Source organism: Chiloscyllium plagiosum, unplaced genomic scaffold, assembly GCF_037043375.1.
Source record: "Chiloscyllium plagiosum isolate Xiang-an unplaced genomic scaffold, Cpla_swu_hap1 HiC_scaffold_3, whole genome shotgun sequence".
NCBI classification, from domain to species: domain Eukaryota; kingdom Metazoa; phylum Chordata; class Chondrichthyes; order Orectolobiformes; family Hemiscylliidae; genus Chiloscyllium; species Chiloscyllium plagiosum.
In genome coordinates this window covers 108,757,921-108,780,239 of record NW_028270141.1, presented here as the reverse complement: position 1 = coordinate 108,780,239, position 22,319 = coordinate 108,757,921, and the positions used below count along the sequence as shown (strand labels likewise).

The following is a 22,319-nucleotide window of genomic DNA, read 5'->3' as shown; positions in this document are numbered from 1 at the left end:
TGGATGCTGCCTCACCTGCTGTGCTTTTCCAGCAACACATTTTTCAGCTCTGATCTCCAGCATCTGCAGTCCTCACTTTCTCCTAACCGATTGGGGATAGTCAACATGGCTTTGTGCGTGGGAAATCATGTCTCACAAATTTGATTGAACTTTTTGAAGAAGTAACAAAGAAGATTGATGAGGGCAGAGCAATAGATGTGATCTATATGGACTTCAGTAAGGCGGTTGACAAGGTTCCCCATGGGAAACTGATTAGCAAGGTTAGATCTCATGGAATACAGGGAGAACTAGCCATTTGGATACAGAACTGGCTCAAAGGTAGAAGACAGAGGGTGGTGGTGGAGGGTTGTTTTTCAGACTGGAGGCCTGTGACCAGTGGAGTGCCACAAGGATCAGTGCTGGGCCCTCTACTTTTTATCATTTACATAAATGATTTGGGTGCGAGCATAAGAAGTACAGTTAGTAAGTTTGCAGATGACACCAACATTGGAGGTGTAGTGGACAACGAAGAGGGTTACCTCAGATTACAACAGGACCTGGACCAGATGGGCCAATGGGCTGAGAAGTGGCAGATGGAGTTTAATTCCGATAAATGCGAGGTGCTGCATTTTGGGAAAGCAAACCTTAGCAGGACTTTACACTTAATGGTAAGGTCCTAGGGAGTGTTGCTGAACAAAGAGACCTTGGAGTGCAGGTTCATAGCTCCTTGAAAGTGGAGTCGCAGGTAGATAGGATAGTGAAGAAGGCGTTTGGTATGCTTTCCTTTATTGGTCAGAGTATTGAGTACAGGAGTTGGGAGGTCATGTTGCGGCTGTACAGGACATTGGTTAGGCCACTGTTGGAATATTGCATGCATTTCTGGTCTCCTTCGTATCTGAAAGATGTTGTGAAACTTGAAAGGGTTCAGAAAAGATTTACAAGGATGTTGCCAGGATTGGAGGATTTGAGCAATGGGGAGGGGCTGAACAGGCTGTGACTGTTTTCCTCAGAGCATCAGAAGCTGAGGGGTGACCATATACAGATTTATAAAATTATGAGGGACATGGATAGGATAAATAGACAAAGTCTTTTCCCTGGGGTCAGGGGGTCCAGAACTAGAGGGCATAGATTTAGGGTGAGAGGGGAAAGATATAAAAGAGACCTAAGGGGCAATGTTTTCATCAGAGGGTGGTACGTGTATGGAATGAGCTGCCAGAGGATGTGGTCGAGGCTGGTACAATTGCAACATTTAAGAGGCATTTGGATGGGTATATGAATAGGAAGGGTTTGGAGCGATATGCGCCGTGTGCTGGCAGGTGGGACTAGATTGGGTTGGGATATCTGGTTGGCATGGACAGGTTGGACTGAAGGGTCTGTTTCCATGCTGTACATCTCTATGACTCTATAACTGGAAGACAATTTGTGAATGGAATTGGCGTGCTAATTGCTGTGGACAGACCCAAGCAGCTTAGAGTGAGAGTTGTTCATGATATAACATTTTTGTGGAAAAGTCAGTCGAGGAATATTGGCAAATGTTCAAAGAAGTAAGTTTTTGAGGTACTGATTAACCTTTCTGGAGAATGCTGCAGCAAAGATTTTAAGACCATATGCAAGACAAAGGAAAAGTCCTGGTCTCCATTAGCCTGGAATTAGTGAAGATGTTGAACCTCCTTCAAACCAACCACGGACATGTAGCTGAAGGGCTGCTTAACTGATGTGGTAAGGACTGAGAATCTTCAAATGGAATTTTGGAAGCTTAATAATGGAAAACTTCAATTGTCCTTTTTGAAGTGTTCGATCACAGCATCTGGATCATGGGGAAAGCTGGGACTCTGAAGACCAGGAACGAAATTGCCATCAGGCAGGTGATTATTGGTACAGAAGGGGATGTAGACCTCTGGCTGATGAGGGACATGGATCAGCAGGCTGCACAGCAAGTGCAATTCCAATCCAAGCTGTTCTTACTTTGTGATAAGCTGTGTACCTGAGTTTTCCCGAGGGTAAGTCTCACATTTGTTGGAATTGTGACAAAGCTAGGCACTGTGAAGAATTCTGCCCTGAACAACCGCAGCCACGGCTGTTGTCAGGCAAAAATCCCATCCAGTGCAATAGTCTTCCTTTCTCACCAAATGTTGAACTACTTGGACTTCCTGCTGTGAGCTAAGTTGGGGTGGATGTTGATGAGGTGGAAGGTCAGGAGGAGCTCCTTTAGGAAGGGCCTCAGTCTTATGTACAGCAGTGGGGCTTTTGCCAAAGAATCAGCTTGATATATAGCAGTGTAGAAGCATCACGCCTATTTGACACAGGAGTGGGTGTGTCAAGTGTTACTCCACGGTTTTTCCCAGAACATGTTGCTGAGCTGAGTAAGTTGATCATTGTCTCTTTCTTGATTAGCATGTTCATTAAGATCTGTCATCAGTCTTACTTTTCACAGACTGGGGTTTCTAATAGATGATGACTTGATTGATATTCCAGTGAAATAAAATTGAAGATATCACTGGTATTGGAGTCAAAAATGTTAAGAGGTATCTGGGTGACGTAGAAAGCAAATGCAGTGGCCAGTATGAGAAACACATTACAAGATTGGCAAATGGGCTCAGGATTCCTGGACCTTGTTAGAGTCATAAAGTTGTAGAGTCTATAGCACTGACAAGGCCTTTCGGCCCATCAAATCTGTATCAGCCTCACTACACTTTTTTCAACTTTGCCTATATCTTTGAGTGCTATGACTTTCCATGCACTGGAGGTGTGTCAGCGCGTATAGGACCCTTATGGTATTTGAGAGGGAGAGAATTAGGTTGTTCTTTTATCTTCCTGCACCATCGCAGTTCTTGAAGGCTCAAGCCAGTCATCTCCATCTGACTGTGGAACCTGCTTACTTCCAATGACCAGTGTACAAAGACACCCCGGTCCCTTTGTACACCAACCTTTCCCAATCCATCACCATTTGACTAATATGCTTGCTATTTTGTTTTTCTTACTGATCTGGATAACTTTACATTTATCTATGTTATGCTTCATCTGCCATGTAGTCGCCCATTCACTCAACTTGTTTAAATTGTCCTGAAGTCTTTTCATATCCTGCTCACCACTCACATTCCCATCTCATTTTGTATCATCAGCAAACTTGGAAATATTATTCATCCATAATGTTACTATTTTTTTTGAATAGCTACCCATTTATTCTTAATCTCTGTTTACTATCTGCTAACAAATTCTCAATCCGTGCCAGTATATTTTAACTAATCCCACGTGCTTTCGTTTTGAACTTTCTTCATCTTACAAATGACTTTGTCAAATTCATGTTGGCTATTTCCACCCATGACCAAAAGGCCTTTACAATAGCCAGAGTATTAGTATATGGTTGGCTTGTCTGTTACTGTATTCCATTGTGGATTCACAGTGATCAGGATCATGAGTGATCATCAATGATATGAACTTCAGGAGCAAGATCCTACAGAGATTTGCATGGTTTATGGCATTGTTCATCTGGAGGATGCTATACAGTATCATTGATTCACCCGCAATCTCCAGACCATTGGTTTAACTCCCCACCCCCCTCTCCCATCTCCAAGATTAAACAAAAGTGGCCTGAGTTACTTTCTGGTGCTGGTTTATGCTTATCATATAACCCTACACTTATGACAGTCTGGTACTCACCATACCTTCCAGTGGAAATGGCTGTGTCACTGAATCAAGCATCTCACGAGGTTAAACTAGGCATCTAGAAGAGAGAAAACCGCTGAGAAGGAAAATGTTGAATGATCACAAGGCTGACAGGATTGACCTTCCAATCAGCTTAAAGGCATTTCGTCAGATTCAGAATATCAGAGGTTAGAATATGGTACAGGGCATCTCGGATCCTGGATCCTTGAGAGTCAGCAAGCAGCTCCTCATAGGTGACCACATTTATGTTGTTAAACTGGTAGCTGGCAGAGAGCTTTGGAAAATGGTTTGCAGAACGGAGTTGTTGGGCTCCCAAAGTCTGGTGATGTGTGGAGTAAGCAGCCCTCTCAGAGTATTGTGGAACCTGAAATGTCAGTGTGTAATGGCGTGAGTGAGTTGGATTCAGATAGTGGTAATGAATCATGGAATGATCTGTATATGGTGAATCCAGTATGAGACCGCCTACTCTGGCCCTGGAATGCTATGCAGGGATAACCTGCTGGGAGGTAGCAACTGAAGCAGCAAATGCTGCCAATCATAATGACTCTTGGAAACCTGACTGATCTGCACCCCACTGCAAGTGATCCAGCACAAGAAATGGATCCATGGGAAGTACCAGTACATAAATAGCTAAGATGGCTGTCTTTTGTAAATGGTGGATTTTGCCCAAATGTTATCATTTTTGGAGATCGTTGTACAGGAAGAGAATGCTATGACTAATGCAAACTAGAAAATTCTAACCATTGTGATGCATTGGTGAAGCATCTTGAGGCATTTTAATGCGCTAAAGACACTATATAAATAAAAGTTTTTTTTGCACAATCTTTGCTCTGGGTTAATTACTCCAGAAAAACGTAACCCAGGGAAAAAGTAACCTGGGACTAGGTCAGATTGGGATGTCTGGTCAGCTTGGACGAGTTAGAGTGAAGGGTCTGTTTCTGTGCTGTATTACTCTATGATTCACCTACTAATGGAATGCAGTATTTTTTCTCCCCCTTTGCACTACGCATGTTGTGCTGAAAAATCTTCCTCTGAACCGTAACTAAATTATAACTAGAACATTTCCTCTCTTTCTGTGTTTGCTCTGGGAAAAATAATCCCAACTCAATTAAAATAGCATTTTAAAACTTCTCTTCCCCAGTCTTCCTACCTTTTACCTCAGACAACTGCAAGGGGTATATGGACTTAATTGTTACTAAGTAATTCTTTTAATTGTCTCTCTTCCTTCCTGAGTACTTTTGTGTTGCAGATGTCTCTTGCCGTTTCTCAGCTCCAGAATGAATTTTGCTCAGATCTTGGTCCATGTGGAAATGGACTGCTTTATCTGAGGAGCTGCGAATGATGGTGGACACTGCTCATTCAGACATTATTTGGAGATACTGGTGTTGGACTGAGGTGTACAAAGTTAAAAATCACACAACACCAGGTTATAGTCCAAAAGGTTTAATTGGAAGCACTAGCTTTCGGAGCACTGCTCCTTCATCAGGTGGTTGTGGAGTATAAGATTGTAAGACATAGAATTTATAGCAAAAGTTTACAGTGTGATGTAACTGAAATTATATATTGAAAAATACCTGGTTTGTTTGTTAAGTCTCTCATCTGTTAGAATGACCACGTTGGTACAGTTCTTTCATACGTAAATCGCAAAACCTTTTTTAAAAAGTTATATTCTCAAGTGAACTTTAACAATTGGTGTCTGTCAGCCCAGATAATGTATTGAAGGTGTGAGTTCCCTTGTGTGATACTATCTGTACCACAATGTTCATACTGATTCTAATCTAAAATAGTGAATTTACAGAATCTTATATGGATTCATACAGTTCTTGAGCGAAGTAAAATGTAACTCTGCAAGTACAAATTCATCCCATAAACTTTTATATGTATGTGTGTGTGGGTTGAGGGGAGGGATGTGTGTGTGGGTTGAGGGGAGGGATGTGTGTGTGGGTGGGGGGGAGGGTTGTGAGTGTCTGTGAGAGAGTGGGTGCATGTATTTGAGTGTATCTGTAAAATGGGTATAAGTCTGTGAGAGGGTGTGTGTGTGTGGACGTGGATACCACCATTACGTGTGGGGCACCTCCCACCATGTAAGTGGCAGGTACACATGCGACCTAGCCAATGTTGTCCTTCTCATACACTGCAAGCAAGGATGCCCTGAGGTGTGTTACATTGGTGAGATTGAGCAGAGGCTACGGTAACAGATGAGTGGGCACCGCACAACAATCAACAGACAGGCGTGTTTCTTCCCAGTTGGAGAACACTTCAGTGGTCCAGGACATTCGACCTCAGATCTTCGGGTGACCATCCTCCAAGGCAGACTTCGGGGCAGGCAGCAGCAAAACGTGGCCAAGCAGAGGCTGATAGCTAAGTTCGGTATCCATGGGGATGGCCTCATGGATACCTTGGGTTCATGTCACACTACAGGTGACTCCATTGCACTATACACACACACAGACACTCCTTTACACGCACAGACACACACTCCTACACACACCCACACACATACCCTCTCACAAACATACCTGTTTATAGTCACACTCACACACACAGACCCACTCTCTCACAGACACTCACAAGCATACCCCCCCCCCCCGCCAACATGTGCATGAATCGATGTAAGATTCTGTAAATACATTTTTTTAGATTTGAATCAGTCTAAACATTTGGCACAGACAGTGTCACATAGGGGACCCCAAACCTTCAATACATTATCTGGGCTGACAGATACCAATTGTTAAAGTTCACTTGAGAATGTAACTTTTAAAAAATGTTTTGTGATTTACATATGAAAGACCTGAAACCAACATGGTCATTCTAAAAGTTGAGAGACTTAACAAACAATCCAGATCTTCTCAACATCTAATTTCAGTTATATCATACTGTAAACTTTTGCTATAAATTCTGAGTCTTACAACCTTATACCTCACGACCACCTGATGAAGGAGCAGCGCTCCGAAAGCTAGTGCTTCCAGTTAAACCTGTTGGACTATAACCTGGTCGTGTGTGATTTCCAACTTCATACAGACATTGGTAAACATCTGCACTTCAGAGTTTATGATGAAGGGTAGGTTATTGATGAAGCAGCTACTCATACTTGGACCTTGTAAACTGCCCTCAGGATCTCCTGCATTAATGTCCAGAGACTGAATTGATTTGTCTGCAATAGCTATTGCCATCCTTTCAGAAAATATGTCTACAAATCCAGCTAGTGAAATGTACCACCCATTCCCATTGACTTCTGAGGGAAATATAATGTCACACTGAGACAGATTTAATATGTAGTTAAACTTGAGGGGATGCGGAGAAGGTTTACAATGATGTTACTGGGATTGGAGGATTTGAGCTACTGGAAGCAGCTGAATAGATTGGGACTATTTTCCCTGAAGTGTCAGAGGCTGAGGGGTAACCTTGTAGGGAGTTATAAAGTCATGAAGGGTATGGATTGAGTGAATAGCCAGGGTCTTTTACTTAGGGTGGAGGGAGTCCAAAACTAGAGGGCATGGGTTTAGGGTGAGAGGGGAAAGATTTATAAAAGATCTGAGGAAACTTTTTCATGCAAAGGGTAGTGTGTGTATAGAATGAGCTGCCAGAGGAAGTGATGGAATGGGGGGTGGTGCGGGGCTGGTACAATTACAAAACTTAAAAGGCATCTAAATGAGTATATAAGTAGAAAGGGTTTAGAGGTATATGGACCAAATGCTGACAAATGGAACTAGGTCAGATTGGGATGTCTGGTCGGTGTGGACGAGTTGGATCGAAGGGTCTATTTCTGTGCTATATGACTATCATTCATATAATATTGGAATGCAGTATTCCCCCCCCCCCACACACACACACACATTTGCACTAAGGCTGAAATGAGGTCAATAGCAAATCAACCTTATTAGAACTCAGCCTGAGCATTGGTGAGCTGATTATTGGTCATTTCCATGTGACAGCATTGTCAATAACACCTTCCATAACTTTGTCAGAGTCATGTTGAAATTATGGTAATGTGATGTTAGTTTGTCCTTTGAATTTGTCTCGATTTTTGTGAAGGTATCTGTGGACCTTTCCACTTTGGGTGCCTGCCAATGTTGTGTTGTATCTGAACAACTTGGCGAGAGACATGACTAGTTCTGGAACACGAGCCTTCAGCACTGTGATATTGTCAGGGTCCGTACCCTTTGCTGTTTTCAGTATGCTCATTGACTTGTTGAAATCAAATGGAGTTACCCAATAGGATAAGGTGTATGCAGAGCTTTGCAAAATTAATTTGTTGAACATTTAAGGATGTTCCCTTTGGGAATACAAGTAAATTCCAAATAGTTATAAAGTGTTGAAATTTTTAGAAGCCATATCCACCATTCATTTTCAATGGTTCAGCCATTGATCAGAAGACCTAACACCAAGTATCTGTACAAATTTGGTGATTAATGAGAACATTGAACTTAAGTGCAGTCTAACACACTCTTTATTAACATTGAACTTATTTAGTGGAAATTAGAAATGAACTGAAGGTGAGTCTGAGTGAGTTTCTATTTATAAATTGAGGGAAATGATGATTAGTATTGTATTTGTATGCCAAACTCTGCGTACAGTTGCACATTTGTACAATTTACACCAGATCATTATTTCTCTAGGCAATTCATTTGAAAAAATAAATGGTAACAGTGCGCCAAGAAAAACAGTGTGTGTTCCAAAGCAAGTATTACCAGAGTAGTTAAATTAGATTTGGTTGTTGTTCATAGGAACAAGCTTTATTTTGAAGGAAAATATCGGTATTACTTCCTTCTCTTTACCAAATTATATCCAGCACATTTAGAGTTGTGATCCAGTGAAAAGCTGAGAAATGCTGTACTAAAACTCTCATATTTCTGTAAGCAACATTGTGCTACATGATATTAGAAACATCAAAGTTCTGTGTCCAATTACTGAACACTAGTAGGAATTAAAATCTAATGGAGAGATTCATACCCATTTGATACCTATTTGTTACTGTTTAAAAATTTGTTGAAGTTTTTGGGACAGATCATTATTAGGACAGTGACCAAGTTATTGTTAAGGAGTGTCGCAAAAGAGAAGTGCTTGACAAATGGCAGATGGAATTTGAAGTGGTATGTTTTGAGCAGAAAGAATAGGGCAATGCAGTATAGACTTACTGACGCAGTTCAAATTTTCAGGTTGGAGGCAGGTACTGGGTGACTAGATACTTCCAGGCTTGGTGTCTGCCCAAGGAGAAAGTACCAGCAAAAATTAGATTTCATTTCAGGATTGAGGTGGGGAAGGATGTAATTGTGGGCTGTAACCTTGGAGGGAGTTTAGAGGCAGATATGGGGCTACCACCTGTTAAGCTGTTATGGGACTTCATCCCTTTTATAATAATTATAAAGTCCTCCATTCCTCGCTCCATACTCTTGTGACCCATTTGTGTGACCCCATAACCCCTTATACACTCCATGCTAAGCCATGCCTCCCAACCTACCCCAAATAGGCCCAAGTTTAGATTAGAGTGGTGCTGGAAAAGCACAGCAGTTCAGACAGCATCCGAGGAACAGTAAAATCGACGTTTTGGGCAAAAGCCCTTCATCAGGAATACTGTCCTGAAACGTCGATTTTACTGCTCCTCGGATGCTGCCTGAACTGCTGTGCTTTTCCAGCACCACTCTCATCTAAATTCTGGTTTCCAGCATCTGCAGTCATTGTTTTTACCCAAATAGACCCAAGGCCATTCATGCCAAGATATTCCCCACTGCCCACCCATGGTCCGAAATATCCTTCACTCCAAGCTATGCCCCCATTCATCCCTATGACTGATCAGACTTTCCCTGCCAAGTTATGGCTCTTCTGTGCCCATTCACCTACTGGATGGAACAAATCATCCCTATAGCAACTGTAGAAATTGTTTTCTTAAGGAAAAAGTATACTTCATTCATAAATTGCCACCTTATGAAACAAAAACTCCTGTTGTTACAGTCTAATAAAGAGTTCATTGTCGAGAACCCTTAAAATATCAATAGCAGAAGCTGCAAGCTTTTAAACTTATTTATTTTGTGTAAATGAAGACTACAAAATAGGCTGAATAGATCAGGCAGTTGTCAAGCAATGTTTTCCCTGGGACTCAGCTGTTTCAACACACTATTGGATTTTGGGCTGTCAGATTACGCAATAAGGCTTGGCCTCATTTCAACGTAACCTTTCAAAAGGTTCCCTAATCTACAGTATGGTTTACAACACCTCTGAGGTGCTGTGAACCATGAGTCCTTTCAAAGTCAGCCTGACTCATGAAAAAAGTAAGGTTCATAAAACGAGCCTGTCTCGCAATGGAGCTGAGCAGGTCAATAATGCAAGGTGTGAGCTCTTTTACTGAACTAGCCCACACCTTAAATAGCTCCAGTGAAAATGAGAAGCCCCCGAAATGTACTCATTAATTGGCTCCCAGCTGCCATTTTCACCCCTGCACAGAGGTATCAAAACTCCATAAACAGCCAGCATAAAGAGTATGCACATTTTGGCAGTATATATGCAAAGATCTTCAAAGGTGATGGGACACCATGAAAGAATGGGTAAAAACAATGACTGCAGATGCTGGAAACCAGATTCTGGATTAGTGGTGCTGGAAGAGCACAGCAGTTCAGGCAGCATCCGAGGAGCAGTAAAATCTCCACCCTTCAGGCTCTCTGCCTGTATTCTCTGATGAAGGGCTTTTGCCTGAAACGTTGATGTGCTCTTCCAGCACCACTAAGCCAGAACCTTGAAAGAATGGTCAAAGCATGTGGGATTTTTAGTTTCATAAATGGAGGCATTGCCTGCTAAGTGAAGTTAATGCTGAACCTTTATAAATGACCGGTTAGTCCCCAAGTAGAGTATTGTGTCCAGTCCTGGCCAGCGCACATTAGGTAAAATGTGAGACTTCAGAAGAGATTTGACTGATTAGTTCCAAGGATTGTGGATTTTAGTTACAAGGTTAAATCGGCAAAGCTGGGTTTGTTCTCCTTAGAGCAAAGGAAATTGAAGGGATGCTTAATATAAATATGTAAGATTATTACATTGCTTCCATTAGCTAATAATACAAAACCTGGACATTAATTTAAGCTTTTGGACAAAAGATTCAGGGGGAATGTGCGGAGCCCCCAACTTTTTGTTCCTCAGTGTTAATGACTTTGACTGTGCTGCCCATAAGGTAATAAAAGTGAAAAACAGTCAGTTATTTGAAAAGGAAAATAAATGGGCAATTGAAGAAGGTAAAGGTAGACAACCACAGGGGTTGAGCAGGACAACAGGGATTGGATTTGATTGATCTGTGCAGAATTGTACCATTTATGTGGAGGAGAAGTTTTAAGAGTCCATAGGTGAGTTAGCTGCAGAATGCTCAGCCTCTGGTTTGCTACCGCATGTAGCCCAGTTAAGTTCTGATAGTTACTGATGGATCCTGACACTGGTGATGCCATTGAGTGTCGAGTGTATGTTACTTTGCTGCCTTGTTCGAAATTTCATTTCCTGGTACTTGTGCCTCATGAATGCGACTTCCACTTACAAATCTTGGCCTTGAGCTTTTCTTTTAGATCTTGCAACATGTAAGCACTTTACTCTCTTGATTTGCATTTTTTTCTGTTTTGCTTGGGCTCATTGGATCCATTGTTTTGAAGGGCCATATGCATTACTTGTTCATTGGAAAAATGCCTGGCAATAGTCTCAAACTTCATTTAAGTTGTTGAATTTGTGCCCTTTTATCTATCAACTGTCAGGGAAAAGCTTGAAATTATAACGCTAATGTGATTAGCCATTTGCCTCCACGGGTTAAAAGAAATCAAATTTTTGATTCTTCATGGATCAGTCATCTGAATGTAGGGATTGAGCTGATGGTTCTTCTCTACATCAGCTTATGAGTTTGATGGTCTTCCTTGTTTCTTGATGCCTTATATAACAATAGGCTGTGAATGACTCAAATGACACTACTTAGTAACAGAAAAAGGAAGCTGATGTCCTTTGGAAGTGATAGAATGTGGTCATCACTCTCAAAGACGCCATTTCAGGAATTATGTATAGTTGTAGTAAGAGGAAGTATCACAATATCATCCTGTGCTCAGGACCATTCTGCACAATTTCTCCAGAGTACTGTGATGAGCTACTTTCTTGAACTAATGCAATATAATTAGTGTAGGTGCATCCAAAATACTATTGAGGAGAGAGTTCCAGGATTTTGACTCCGTGACACTGAAGGAGTGGTGATATATTTCCAAGTCAGGTTGATGGGTTGCTTGGTTTATGTTCCCATGTGTTGTTCTATATGGTAATATTTGTGGGTTGAATGTACTGTCTAAAGAGCTTAGGTGAACTTCTACATTACATTTTGTAGATGGTGTAAGCTGCTGCTCCTGCGCATCAGTGATGTTGGGAATGTATATTTTGTGAATGAGGTGCCAGTTAACAAGTTGCATGCATTGTCCTGGATTGTGTCAAGCAACTTGAGTAATGTTGGAACAGCACTCATGCAGGCAAGTGTAGATATTCCATCACAGTCCTGACTGATATCTTGTGCGAGATGATGGATAGACAATGGGAGTTAGGAATTGAGTTACTCATTGCAGGATTACTAGCCTCTGACATGTTCTTGTAGTCACAGCATTGATATTCCTGATCCAATTCAGTTCCAGATAAATGGTAATTCCCAAGATGTTGATTAGAGGGTGATTCAGCAATGGTAACACTATTGAATGTCAAGGGGCAATGTTTATATGTCTCTTTTGTTGGAGATGGTTATTGCCTAGCACTTGTGTGGCACAAATGCTATTCTCTGCAGATGCCTGGATATTGTCCTGATCTTGCTGCATTTGTATATGGACTGCTTCAGTGTCTCAGGAGTTATGAATGGTGCTGAGCATTATGTAATCGTCAGTGAACCTCCACACACATCTGACTTTATGACAGAGGGAGGTTCACTAATGAAACTGCTGAAAATATTTGGGCCTAGGGCACTTTTGTGGCACTCTCCAATTCATTCATATCCTTCCTGAAGTGTGGCTACAGGAACTGGATGTAGTGCTTCAGTTGATGTGTAACTAATGGATTGTACAAGTTCAGCACAATCATTCTGTTTGTGCTCTTTGTCCTTCCTATGAAATTACGTTATGCTTTATTAACTTTTTTGTCTACTTGACTTGTTACGTTTAATGACTTATACACCCAGATCTTCCTGCTCTTGCGCACCCTTTAAATTGGTATTCTGTGTTTATTATGTTTTTGTACCAAAGTGTGTCACTTCACACTTCTCTGCATTAAACTTTATTTGCTACTAATCCACCCACTCCACCAACTTCTTAATGCCCTGTTGAGTTTATACAGTGTTCTCCTCACTGTTTGCAATACTCTCAAGTTTTGTTGGACTGCAAATCTTCCTCTAACCCAAACAAACCCCATTAATCATTATGCTCTATTTTGTATCCATCCATCAATTTGTTATCAAGGTTGTTACTTCCCTTTTATTCTCTGACCTGTAACTTTGCTCACAAGTATATCATGTGAGTGTCTCTTGGAAGTCAGTGTCCACCACTTCGATACCATCTCCTTCATCAGGCCTCTCTGTTACCTCAAAATAAGCCAGTAAATTAGTTAGACATGATTTCCCCTTAGAAACCCATGCTGGTTCTTATTAATAGAATTAAGGAGAATCCAAAGGGTTTTTACAAATATACTAAGGACAAAAGGGTAACCAGGGAGAGAATAGGGCTCCTCAAAGATCATCAAGGCGGCCTTTGTGTGGAGCCACAGAAAATGGGGGAGATACTAAATGAATATTTTGCATCAGTATTTACTGTGGAAAAGGATATGGAAGATATAGACTGTAGGGAAATAGATGGTGCCATCTTGCAAAATGTCCAGATTACAGAGGAGGAAGTGCTGGATGTCTTGAAATGGTTAAAAGTGGATAAATCCCCAGGACCTGATTAGGTGTACTCGAGCACTATGTGGGAAGCTAGAGAAGTGATTGCTGGGTCTCTTGCTGAGATATTTGTATCATCGATAGTCACAGGTGAGGTGTTGGAAGAATGCAGATTGCCACTGTTTAAGAAGGATGGTAAGGACAAGCCAGGGGACTATAGACCGGTGAACCTGAAGTTGGTGGTGGGCAAGTTGTTGGAGGGAATCCTGAGGGACAGGATGTACATGTGTTTGGAAAGGCAAGGACTGATTCGGGATAGTCAACATGGCTTTGTGCGTTGGAAATCATGTCTCTCAAACTGGATTGAGTTTTTTGAATAAGTAACAAAGAAGATTGATGAGGGTAGAGCAGTAGGTGTGATCTATATGGACTTCAGTAAGGCGTCCGACAAGGTTCCCCTTGGGAGACTGATTAGTAAGGTTAAATCTCATGGAATACAGGGAGAACTAGCCATTTGGATACAGAACTGGCTCAAAGGTAGAAGACAGAGGGTGGTGGTGGAGGGTTGTTTTTCAGACTGGAGGCCTGTGACCAGTGGAGTGCCACAAGGATCGGTGCTGGGCTCTTTACTTTTTGTCATTTACATAAATGATTTGGATGCAAGCATAAGAGGTACAGTTAGTAAGTTTACAAATGACACCAAAATTGGAGGTGTAGTGGACAACGAAGAGGGTTACCTCAGATTACCACAGGATCTGGACCAGATGGGTTAATGGGCTGAGAAGTGGCAGATGGAGTTTAATTCAGATAAATTTGAGGTGCTGCATTTTGGGAAAGCAAATCTTAGCAGGACTTATATACTTAATGGTAAGGTCCTAGGGAGTGTTGCTGAACAAAGAGACCTTGGAGTGCAGGTTCATAGCTCCTTGAAAGTGGAGTTGCAGGTAGATAGGATAGTGAAGAAGGCGTTTGGTATGCTTTCCTTTATTGGTCAGAGTATTGAGTACAGGAGTTGGGAGGTTATGTTGCGGCTGAAATATTGCGTACAATTCTGGTCTCCTTCGTATCGGAAAGATGTTGTGAAACCTGAAAGGGTTCAGAAAAGATTTACAAGGATGTTGCCAGGGTTGGAGGATTTGAGCTACAGGGAGGGGCTGAACAGGCTGGGGCTGTTTTCCCTGGAGCGTCGGAGGCTGAGGGGTGACCTTCTAGAGGTTTACAAAATTATGAGGGGCATGGATAGGATAAATAGACAAAGTCTTTTCCCTGGGATCAGGGAGTCCAGAACCAGAGGCATAGGTTTAGGGTGAAATAGGAAAGACATAAAAGAGACCTAAGGGGCAACGTTTCATGCAGAGGTTGGTGCGTGTATGGAATGAGCTGCCAGAGGATGTGATGGAGGCTGGTACAATTGCAACATTTAAGAGGCATTTGGATGGGTATATGAATAGGAAGGGTTTGGAGGGATATGGGCCGGGTGCTGGCAGGTGTGACTAGATTGGTTTGGGATATCTGGTCGGCATGGACGGGTTGGACTGAAGGGTCTGTTTCCATGCTGTACATCTCTATGACTCTATGACTCTAATTCACCCACATTTTTTCACAAGACTATTAACCCTATTCCAAATAAATGTTTTTGTAAGTTTCCAAACCCAAAGTTTAACTTTAGGTTTATCTTTATAATCTTTTTTGTGACCAAAGATGTAATGTTTGCAATTCTGTAGCTTCACACCTGACTCCATGGAAGATTGTTTTTATTGCCTCTGTAATTTCCAGTTTTACTTCCTTCAGTACCCTCGGATGCAACTCATCTTAGTATCCTACCAACTTTAAGCATTGACAGCTGAGCCAGTGCCACCTCTATGTCAACTTTAAAACTGCTGTGTGATTGAGTTTCCTCCTTTTTCTGGGCCGCATCTGTTTTGTAAATGAAGACATGCCTTTGATGCCACGTATAAATCCGCATTTTTGTTCTTAAATGATACCCCTCCTCTTTTACCACCCATTTACGATTGATGTGCCTATGAATGACTGTGGGATTTTCATGTTCCCTGATTTCTTCTTTTATTTGATTTTACTCCTCCCTTCTGAACGTTTAGCTTGATACTCAGTTGCATTTTCTACCTGACACCTGGCTTATGACACTGTCACATCTTTATCTTAATTTAAATCCCCTTTATAATCCAGAGAACTTGCAATTTGTTTGCCCTATTTTCCCTTTTGAGGGAATCTGCCTTGACTGTGCCCGATCCATCTTTTCTTTGAAGGAAGCCCATTATTCAGCTACTGTCTTTCTTGCCCGTCCTTGGTTGTAGTCTGGGGTGGTATGGTGGCTCAGTGGTTAGCACTGCTGCCTCACAGTGCCAGGAACCTGCGTTCAATTCCAGCCTTGAGCGACTGTCTCTGTGGAGTTTTCACATTCTCCTTGTGTCTGTGTGAGTTTCCTCAGGAGCTCTGGTTTCCTCTTATAGTCCAGAGATGTGCATGTTAGGTGAATTGGTCATGCTAAATTGCCCATAGTGTCTGGGGATATTTAGGTTAAGTGGATTAGCCATGGGGATTATGTGGATAGGATCGTGAGCTGAAACTGGGTGGGATGCTTTTCAGAGAGTTGGTGTAGACTTGTTAGGCCGAATGGCCTGATTCCACACTCTAGCGATTTTATTCTCTGTTCTTGCCCCACTGAAATAGTTAATTACTCCTACTCTGGATTGTTCACTGTTCTTCGCAATTATACTGAACCTTACAATATGGTGATCACTGTCCATTGACAGTTCCCCCACGAACACTTGATCTAATTTGCCCACCTCATTGCTAAGCCCCAAGTCTTGTAGTGCCTCTCTTTTTTTATTGGACTGGACTCTCACTGCTGGGAAGAGTGACGTTTGATTTCCTGTGCTATCTCAATGATACATGTCTGATTTGATTTAATTTGATTTATTATTGTCACATGTACCTAGGTACAGTGAAGAGTTTTGTTTTGCGTGCAGTATGGGCAGATCATATCATACAAAGTGCATTAGGGTAATAGAACAGAGTGAAGGTTATGGCTGCTGATAAGGTGCAAGGAGAGTGAAATCAACATTAAATACAACATTTGAGAGTTCCACTCAGAAATCTGATAACATTGGGGAAGAAGCAGTTCTTGAATCATTTCACATGTGTATAGAAACTTTTATATATTCTGCCAAATGGAAGAAGGTGGAAGAGAGTACAACTGGTTGGGAAAGGTCTTTGATTGTGTTGGTTGCTTTTCCCAGGCAGCAGGAAGTATAGAGGGGGGTCAATGGATGAAAAGCTGGTTTTTGTAATGGTCTGGGCTGTGTTCACAACTCTGTAGTTTCTTGTGGTCTTGGAAGAGCGGTTGCCATATCATGCTGTGATGCATCCAGACTGAAAGCTTTCTATGGTGCACCTATAAAAATTGGTGTGGATATGCCAAATTTCCTTAGCCTCCTGAGGAAGTAAAGACGATGTTGTGCTTTCTGGACCACTGTGTCAACAGGGCTGGACCAGGACAGATTGTTGGTAATCATTGCTCCCAGGAACTTGATGCTTTTGACCACCTTACCTCAGCACCATTGATATGGACAGAGGCATACCCTCCACTCCACTTTCTGGAAGTTGATGATCAGCTCCTTCATTTTGCTGACGTAATGGACAGATTGGTGTCTTTATGCCTTGTCTTTAAACTGTTGAGTTTATGACTATCAGCAGTTGTGGCTTATTTTTAAGTGTTTGGAGTTCATTTCATGTGTAACCTGTTGAGTCAACTCTTCCTCTTCACCTCTTTTGAAAATCTGGGAATCTGGTGTGAAAACTGAAAACCTGATTTTCTCCTAAGAAGCTTCTGGAAAACCTTCTCTCAGCAGTTCTTAAATGACCAGTTTCTGAAAAGGTTCCGTGACAGCTGTGTGTGGCTAAGGTTGTCAGTCAGGCTCTTAGTGCATTTGTGTGTACTGGAGGCTGTGTATAATTTATACAGACAGAACAAAATTGTCTGTTCGCTGCTCTGCTTTCAACTCAACAAGCCAGTGACAGGCTGAGGTTTATTTCTCAGGGGCAATGCCTCGATTAGTTAAAGGTCAGCCTACCTGGTTTAAAATTTAAAAATGTTCGGCAGTTAACTGCTGGTTAACATCGAGCTGGTGAATTCTCCATGGCAACACTTCTACACATTATGGACTTACCAAATCTATTTGCCATATATGAAGTGCAAAATTAGAATTTTTTTTTCAAACCTTATATCTTCAAGTTAATTGCTTTAACTTTGTTGTAGTCTCTTGTATTTCCAAATTAATATATCATGTATATTAATCTCTGCTGAAAATTTAGTATTCTCGTCATTCCTAACTCCTGCGCCTGTGGTATGATGTTTTAGCCTGTGAGGAAATGGATGAGCTGCCAGTATAATTGTAAGATAATTAACCTTTTTTTTCCTTTAAACCCCAGTTTCCCAGTGTCAGTGACACCTGGTTCGTATTTTGATTCATGATGTTAGATCACATTAAAGGAATGCTACCAGTCAAGATGTGTAAACTGTAAATCCACTTGTTTTCAAAGCAGTCTAGAAATGATGACTTTAGAAAAAAATACTTTGTGTTTTAACAGTATTCTGATATTATCTTTTCAATGTGTGAAATTTACTTAATGCCTACAATCATGAGCTGGCCATTAATTAAACTTTAATCTGAAAATTGAGCAATAGATATTCTGGAAAAAAAAAGCCTCAGTGTGAAGTTAGCACAAGTAATTACTGGAGCCATGTCTGGAACATGACTAGTAGACAGGTTGTTCCTATTGTACTAATGTGAGAAAAATTATTAAAATAATTTTGTGTTACAGGTGGTTATTCCAAGAAGTCCCATTCAAGCCAAGGGATTATTACTATCATGCATCGAAGACAAAAATCCTTGTATCTTCTTTGAACCTAAAATTCTATATAGAGCTGCTGGTAAGTTTCCAAGAGTAGGATGTTCTGTGTTTCTAGTACAAGATTACCAGAGACTACATTTACTAATTTTGTTGGAATAATTGCAAATTTATAAGTTGAAAAATTTAATGTTCGAATTCATTGGAAAATACAGATGTATTTGGCAGATGTCAAAACCAGAAATTTACTTAAGCTGGAGCTCAAATAAGACGTTCCTTTTTGTCATCTTTTCTGATGTTTATATTAGCTTTCTGCTTGAATTCAACTATGTCCACTAATTCTATGGTGCACTTGTAAAAGCCTGGCATTATTTTAATTAAGGAAATTATTTTCTGCTTTTTTAATATGTTGAGTTAGATTTGAAATCCTTCTATGCTGTTTACACTGAAAGGAAAAGATGTGTTAAGGGAGGAAGAGTAATCAAGTAACACAAGCCATGAATTCAAAAATCACAATTTTCAGATGACAAGAACAATGAAAATAGAAGTGTACAATTGACATCCAAAATTGTTTAAGTAGTTAAATTCACAGCAGTAAAGATTTGTTTTAATCACGCATTGGAAATTGGCTCAGAGATAGAAAATAGCACTGGGATATACATTTTCTGATTACTGGGATGTGGCAGCCAGTGGTTTTCCAGGGAACCTGTACTCAGTTATTCCTGATATGTTAGTGCTTGAACGAAGGAATAGAGTTGTGCCACCTGCAAATTTGAATGTACAAATTGAGCAGTTGCAGCAAGTCCTGTATGTTGCAATAGGATGTTATAAAGGGGTATAAATAGATGACATATGTAGGCAAAGCTATGGGAGATGGCATTCAATGTGGATTTATGAGAGCATCTACTTTGCATTTGATAAAGACTGATTTTCAGAAGAACTGATGTATTTTAAGCATATGTGTGCGTAGATCATTACCATTTAGTACACAGGTGCAAAAAAAGTAGCCAAAAATTAAATAGGATGTTAATCTTTATCTTAGTCTAGATGGACTATGGAAGTGAGGAAATGATACTTGAGTTATATAGAGCCTTGGCCATGCTTAACCTGAAGTATTGCTTTCAGTTTTGAGGATTGACTGTCATCAAAGAAGATGTGTCCTTTTTTATTTAACCTATTTTCCTAATTAACCCTGTTCAGCAATGTTATTACATACATCTGGAACAGGTGAGACCTGAACCCAGGACTCTTGGTTCAGCGATAGCGACACCATCACTGCAGCGCAAGACAGCCTCCCAGAAATGTCCTTGAAAAGGTTATAGCTTAGAATCAGTTGAATAACTCTAGGCCTTTAAGTATTAAATTAGGAGGAGACCTTGTACAAATACAGTGTTTAAAAAGTTGAGTCGAAATCTAATTGAAATATTTAAGGAAGATTGTAATTCATTAGAATTGCTACAGAGAACCTATACTTTTTGATGGGGGGGCTTGTGAACAAGTAGCATAATCTTCAAATTAAAACTGAGTATTTTGGAGTAAAGTCAGGAATCATTTTTCACCAAAAGAATATGATGGAAATTTGGAGAAATTTCATCAAAAGATGTATGCTTCGTCAATTAATATATTCAAGACTAGAAAAAACTTCCATTATGCGGTATCTTTTGTTACAATAGGATATTTCAAAATGCTTTACAATTAGTGAACCATCTCCACTGTAATGTGAGAAAAAGCAGCAGCCAATTTTCAAGCTTGCACAAACAGCAATATAATAATAATAAGATAATCTGTTCTGTGATGCTGACTGATAAATATTGGCAGAAAAAGAACAGTCAGGGCAACTCTCCTTTTTGAAACTGTATAATTAGATCTTTTATATCCATCTGAGAGGGAAGATGGTGCCTCCGTTGTAAAGTCTGCCCCCTCTGCCAGCTCTCTATAGACTTTTGAGGGCTAGCCTTGATCTTTCTGCTCTATCCTGGGTTGGGACTGATAAATATTTGGATAAAAGTATCAAAGGATAATGCACAGTTCAGCAGTGATCTAAAAAAAAGACTTGTGATGAATACTACTTCAGTTCTGAAGAAGGGTCACTGCATTTGAAACGTTAACTCAGCTTTCTGTCCACAGATGCTGCCAGACCTGAGTTTCTCCTGCAATTTCTGTTTTGTTATACAAAATATGTATTTGAGTACATGTGCATATGCACATGTGTATGTGTGTATGCTTGCATGCACATGTATGAGGATTTATGTGGCTTGATGCATGTATATGCATGTATATGTATGTGTGTGTGCGCGTGCATATATATAGATCTCTCATATATATATATATGTCTGCATAAATGCAGAAAGACAAATAACTGTTCTTCAGGATTTGAGTAATGCTGCTAAAGCTGCATGTATTGCACAGCACTACCAATGGTGACACTTCTTGAACTTCTGCAGTACTCTTATAGTTGCTCCCACAGTGGTGTAACGTGAAATTCAAGCAACACTGAATGAACAGCAATGTATGTCAATGTAAGGTTTTAGTTTTTTTAGGAGGGGACTTGGCATGGAGCTTGGATGTGGTGATTTATTTTGTGACTTGCATGTGATGTATATACGATTCAGATGTTGTTGTAGGTCCTTGAGAATAAATTGAAGAATCTAAAAAGTTGTTGGCTGCACCATGTTGTGGCACAATTTCAACTAGAAGCATTTCAGCACTATAAATTGGTTATTACAGGACGGGATAAAATGGATGACTTCCTGGAAATTGAGAAAACTGATTTATATAAGAACTGATATTTAATGCTAAGAGATGATTTTGATAGAACTGTGAATGTGTCGGCATTTCAAAATATTTAGTGTCCAGGCTACTGTGAAATATGTTCCAACTCAGTGTGAAATTAAAGCTGCTACTGGTGGGTTGGTTACTGTTGCGACTGAGTAAGTATTTTCCTTAGCTTTAACAGTTACAGTCTTGAAGTGGTACATTCTGTTCCTCTGACTCATAAATATAAGTTTTATAGATCTGCAGGAACCATGCCAGTTCTCACCACATGGCTTTAAAATACATGAAGAGTCTCAATTTTTTGGTAGTTGAACTATTTTAGTTGATCTACACCTACAGATTGACCCAATGCTAATTGGTTTCAGATTCTAATTTGCAAGGCCTGTTCATGGAAATATAATATTCAGAGTGTGACTTATGTAAACCAATAGGTGGGAGCACTAAATGCAAAGTACATACAATGCCATATGTTTATAGTTGATAATATATTAATTGCTTTCAATATACCCAGCTAATATATTAATAGGCTGGGATATCACAGTACCTTCTGTAGAATTCTACAATAAAATATTGTAGAATAAATTCTATTCAATAAAATAAGAGCTCATTATTTTTCTACATGGAGTAGGATGCTCCTCTTAAAAGCTAAGGGATCTTTATCCTTTCGTGTGCATATAAACAAGGTGAAAGAAAGTAATACTGGGGCTGGTGGGAAGGTAGCGAGGAATGCGACAGGTAGATGAAGGAGGGGGGGGATGTAGGTGATGGGTCGGAGAGGAGGGTGGAGTTGAAGTGGACGGCCACAGGCTGGTCGGGTTGTTTAGTGCGTATGTCCCCACAGATGTTCTCTGAAATGTTCCAAGTTGGTGTCCTGTCTCCCCGATGTAGAGGAGGCCACATCGAGAGAAACTGATGTAGAAGATGAGGTGTTTGGATGTGCAAGAAAATTTCTGCTGGATGTAGAAGGATCCTTTGAGGCCTTGGGTGGAGGTGAGGGGGGAGTTGTGGGAGCAGGTTTTGCACCTCTTGCGGTGGTAAGGGAAGATGCCAGGAGTGGAAGGTGGGTTGGTGGGGCTGGCGTTGGCGTGGACTTAATGAGGGAGTCGCGCAGAGAATGTTCTCTGTGGAGTGCTCAAAGGGTTGGGGAAGGAAGTATATCTCTGGTGAT

General features: G+C 40.7%; 1 protein-coding gene across 1 annotated transcript in view; it reads left to right on the top strand.

Moving 5' to 3' along the window:
- bckdhb (branched chain keto acid dehydrogenase E1 subunit beta) overlaps positions 1–22,319 on the top strand; it is a 298,175-nt gene that overhangs the window by 72,149 nt on the left and 203,707 nt on the right. The window contains exon 6 of the mRNA XM_043686954.2: positions 18,350–18,458. Coding sequence (XP_043542889.1) covers positions 18,350–18,458 — 109 coding nt within the window. The remainder of the gene's footprint in view (positions 1–18,349; positions 18,459–22,319) is intronic.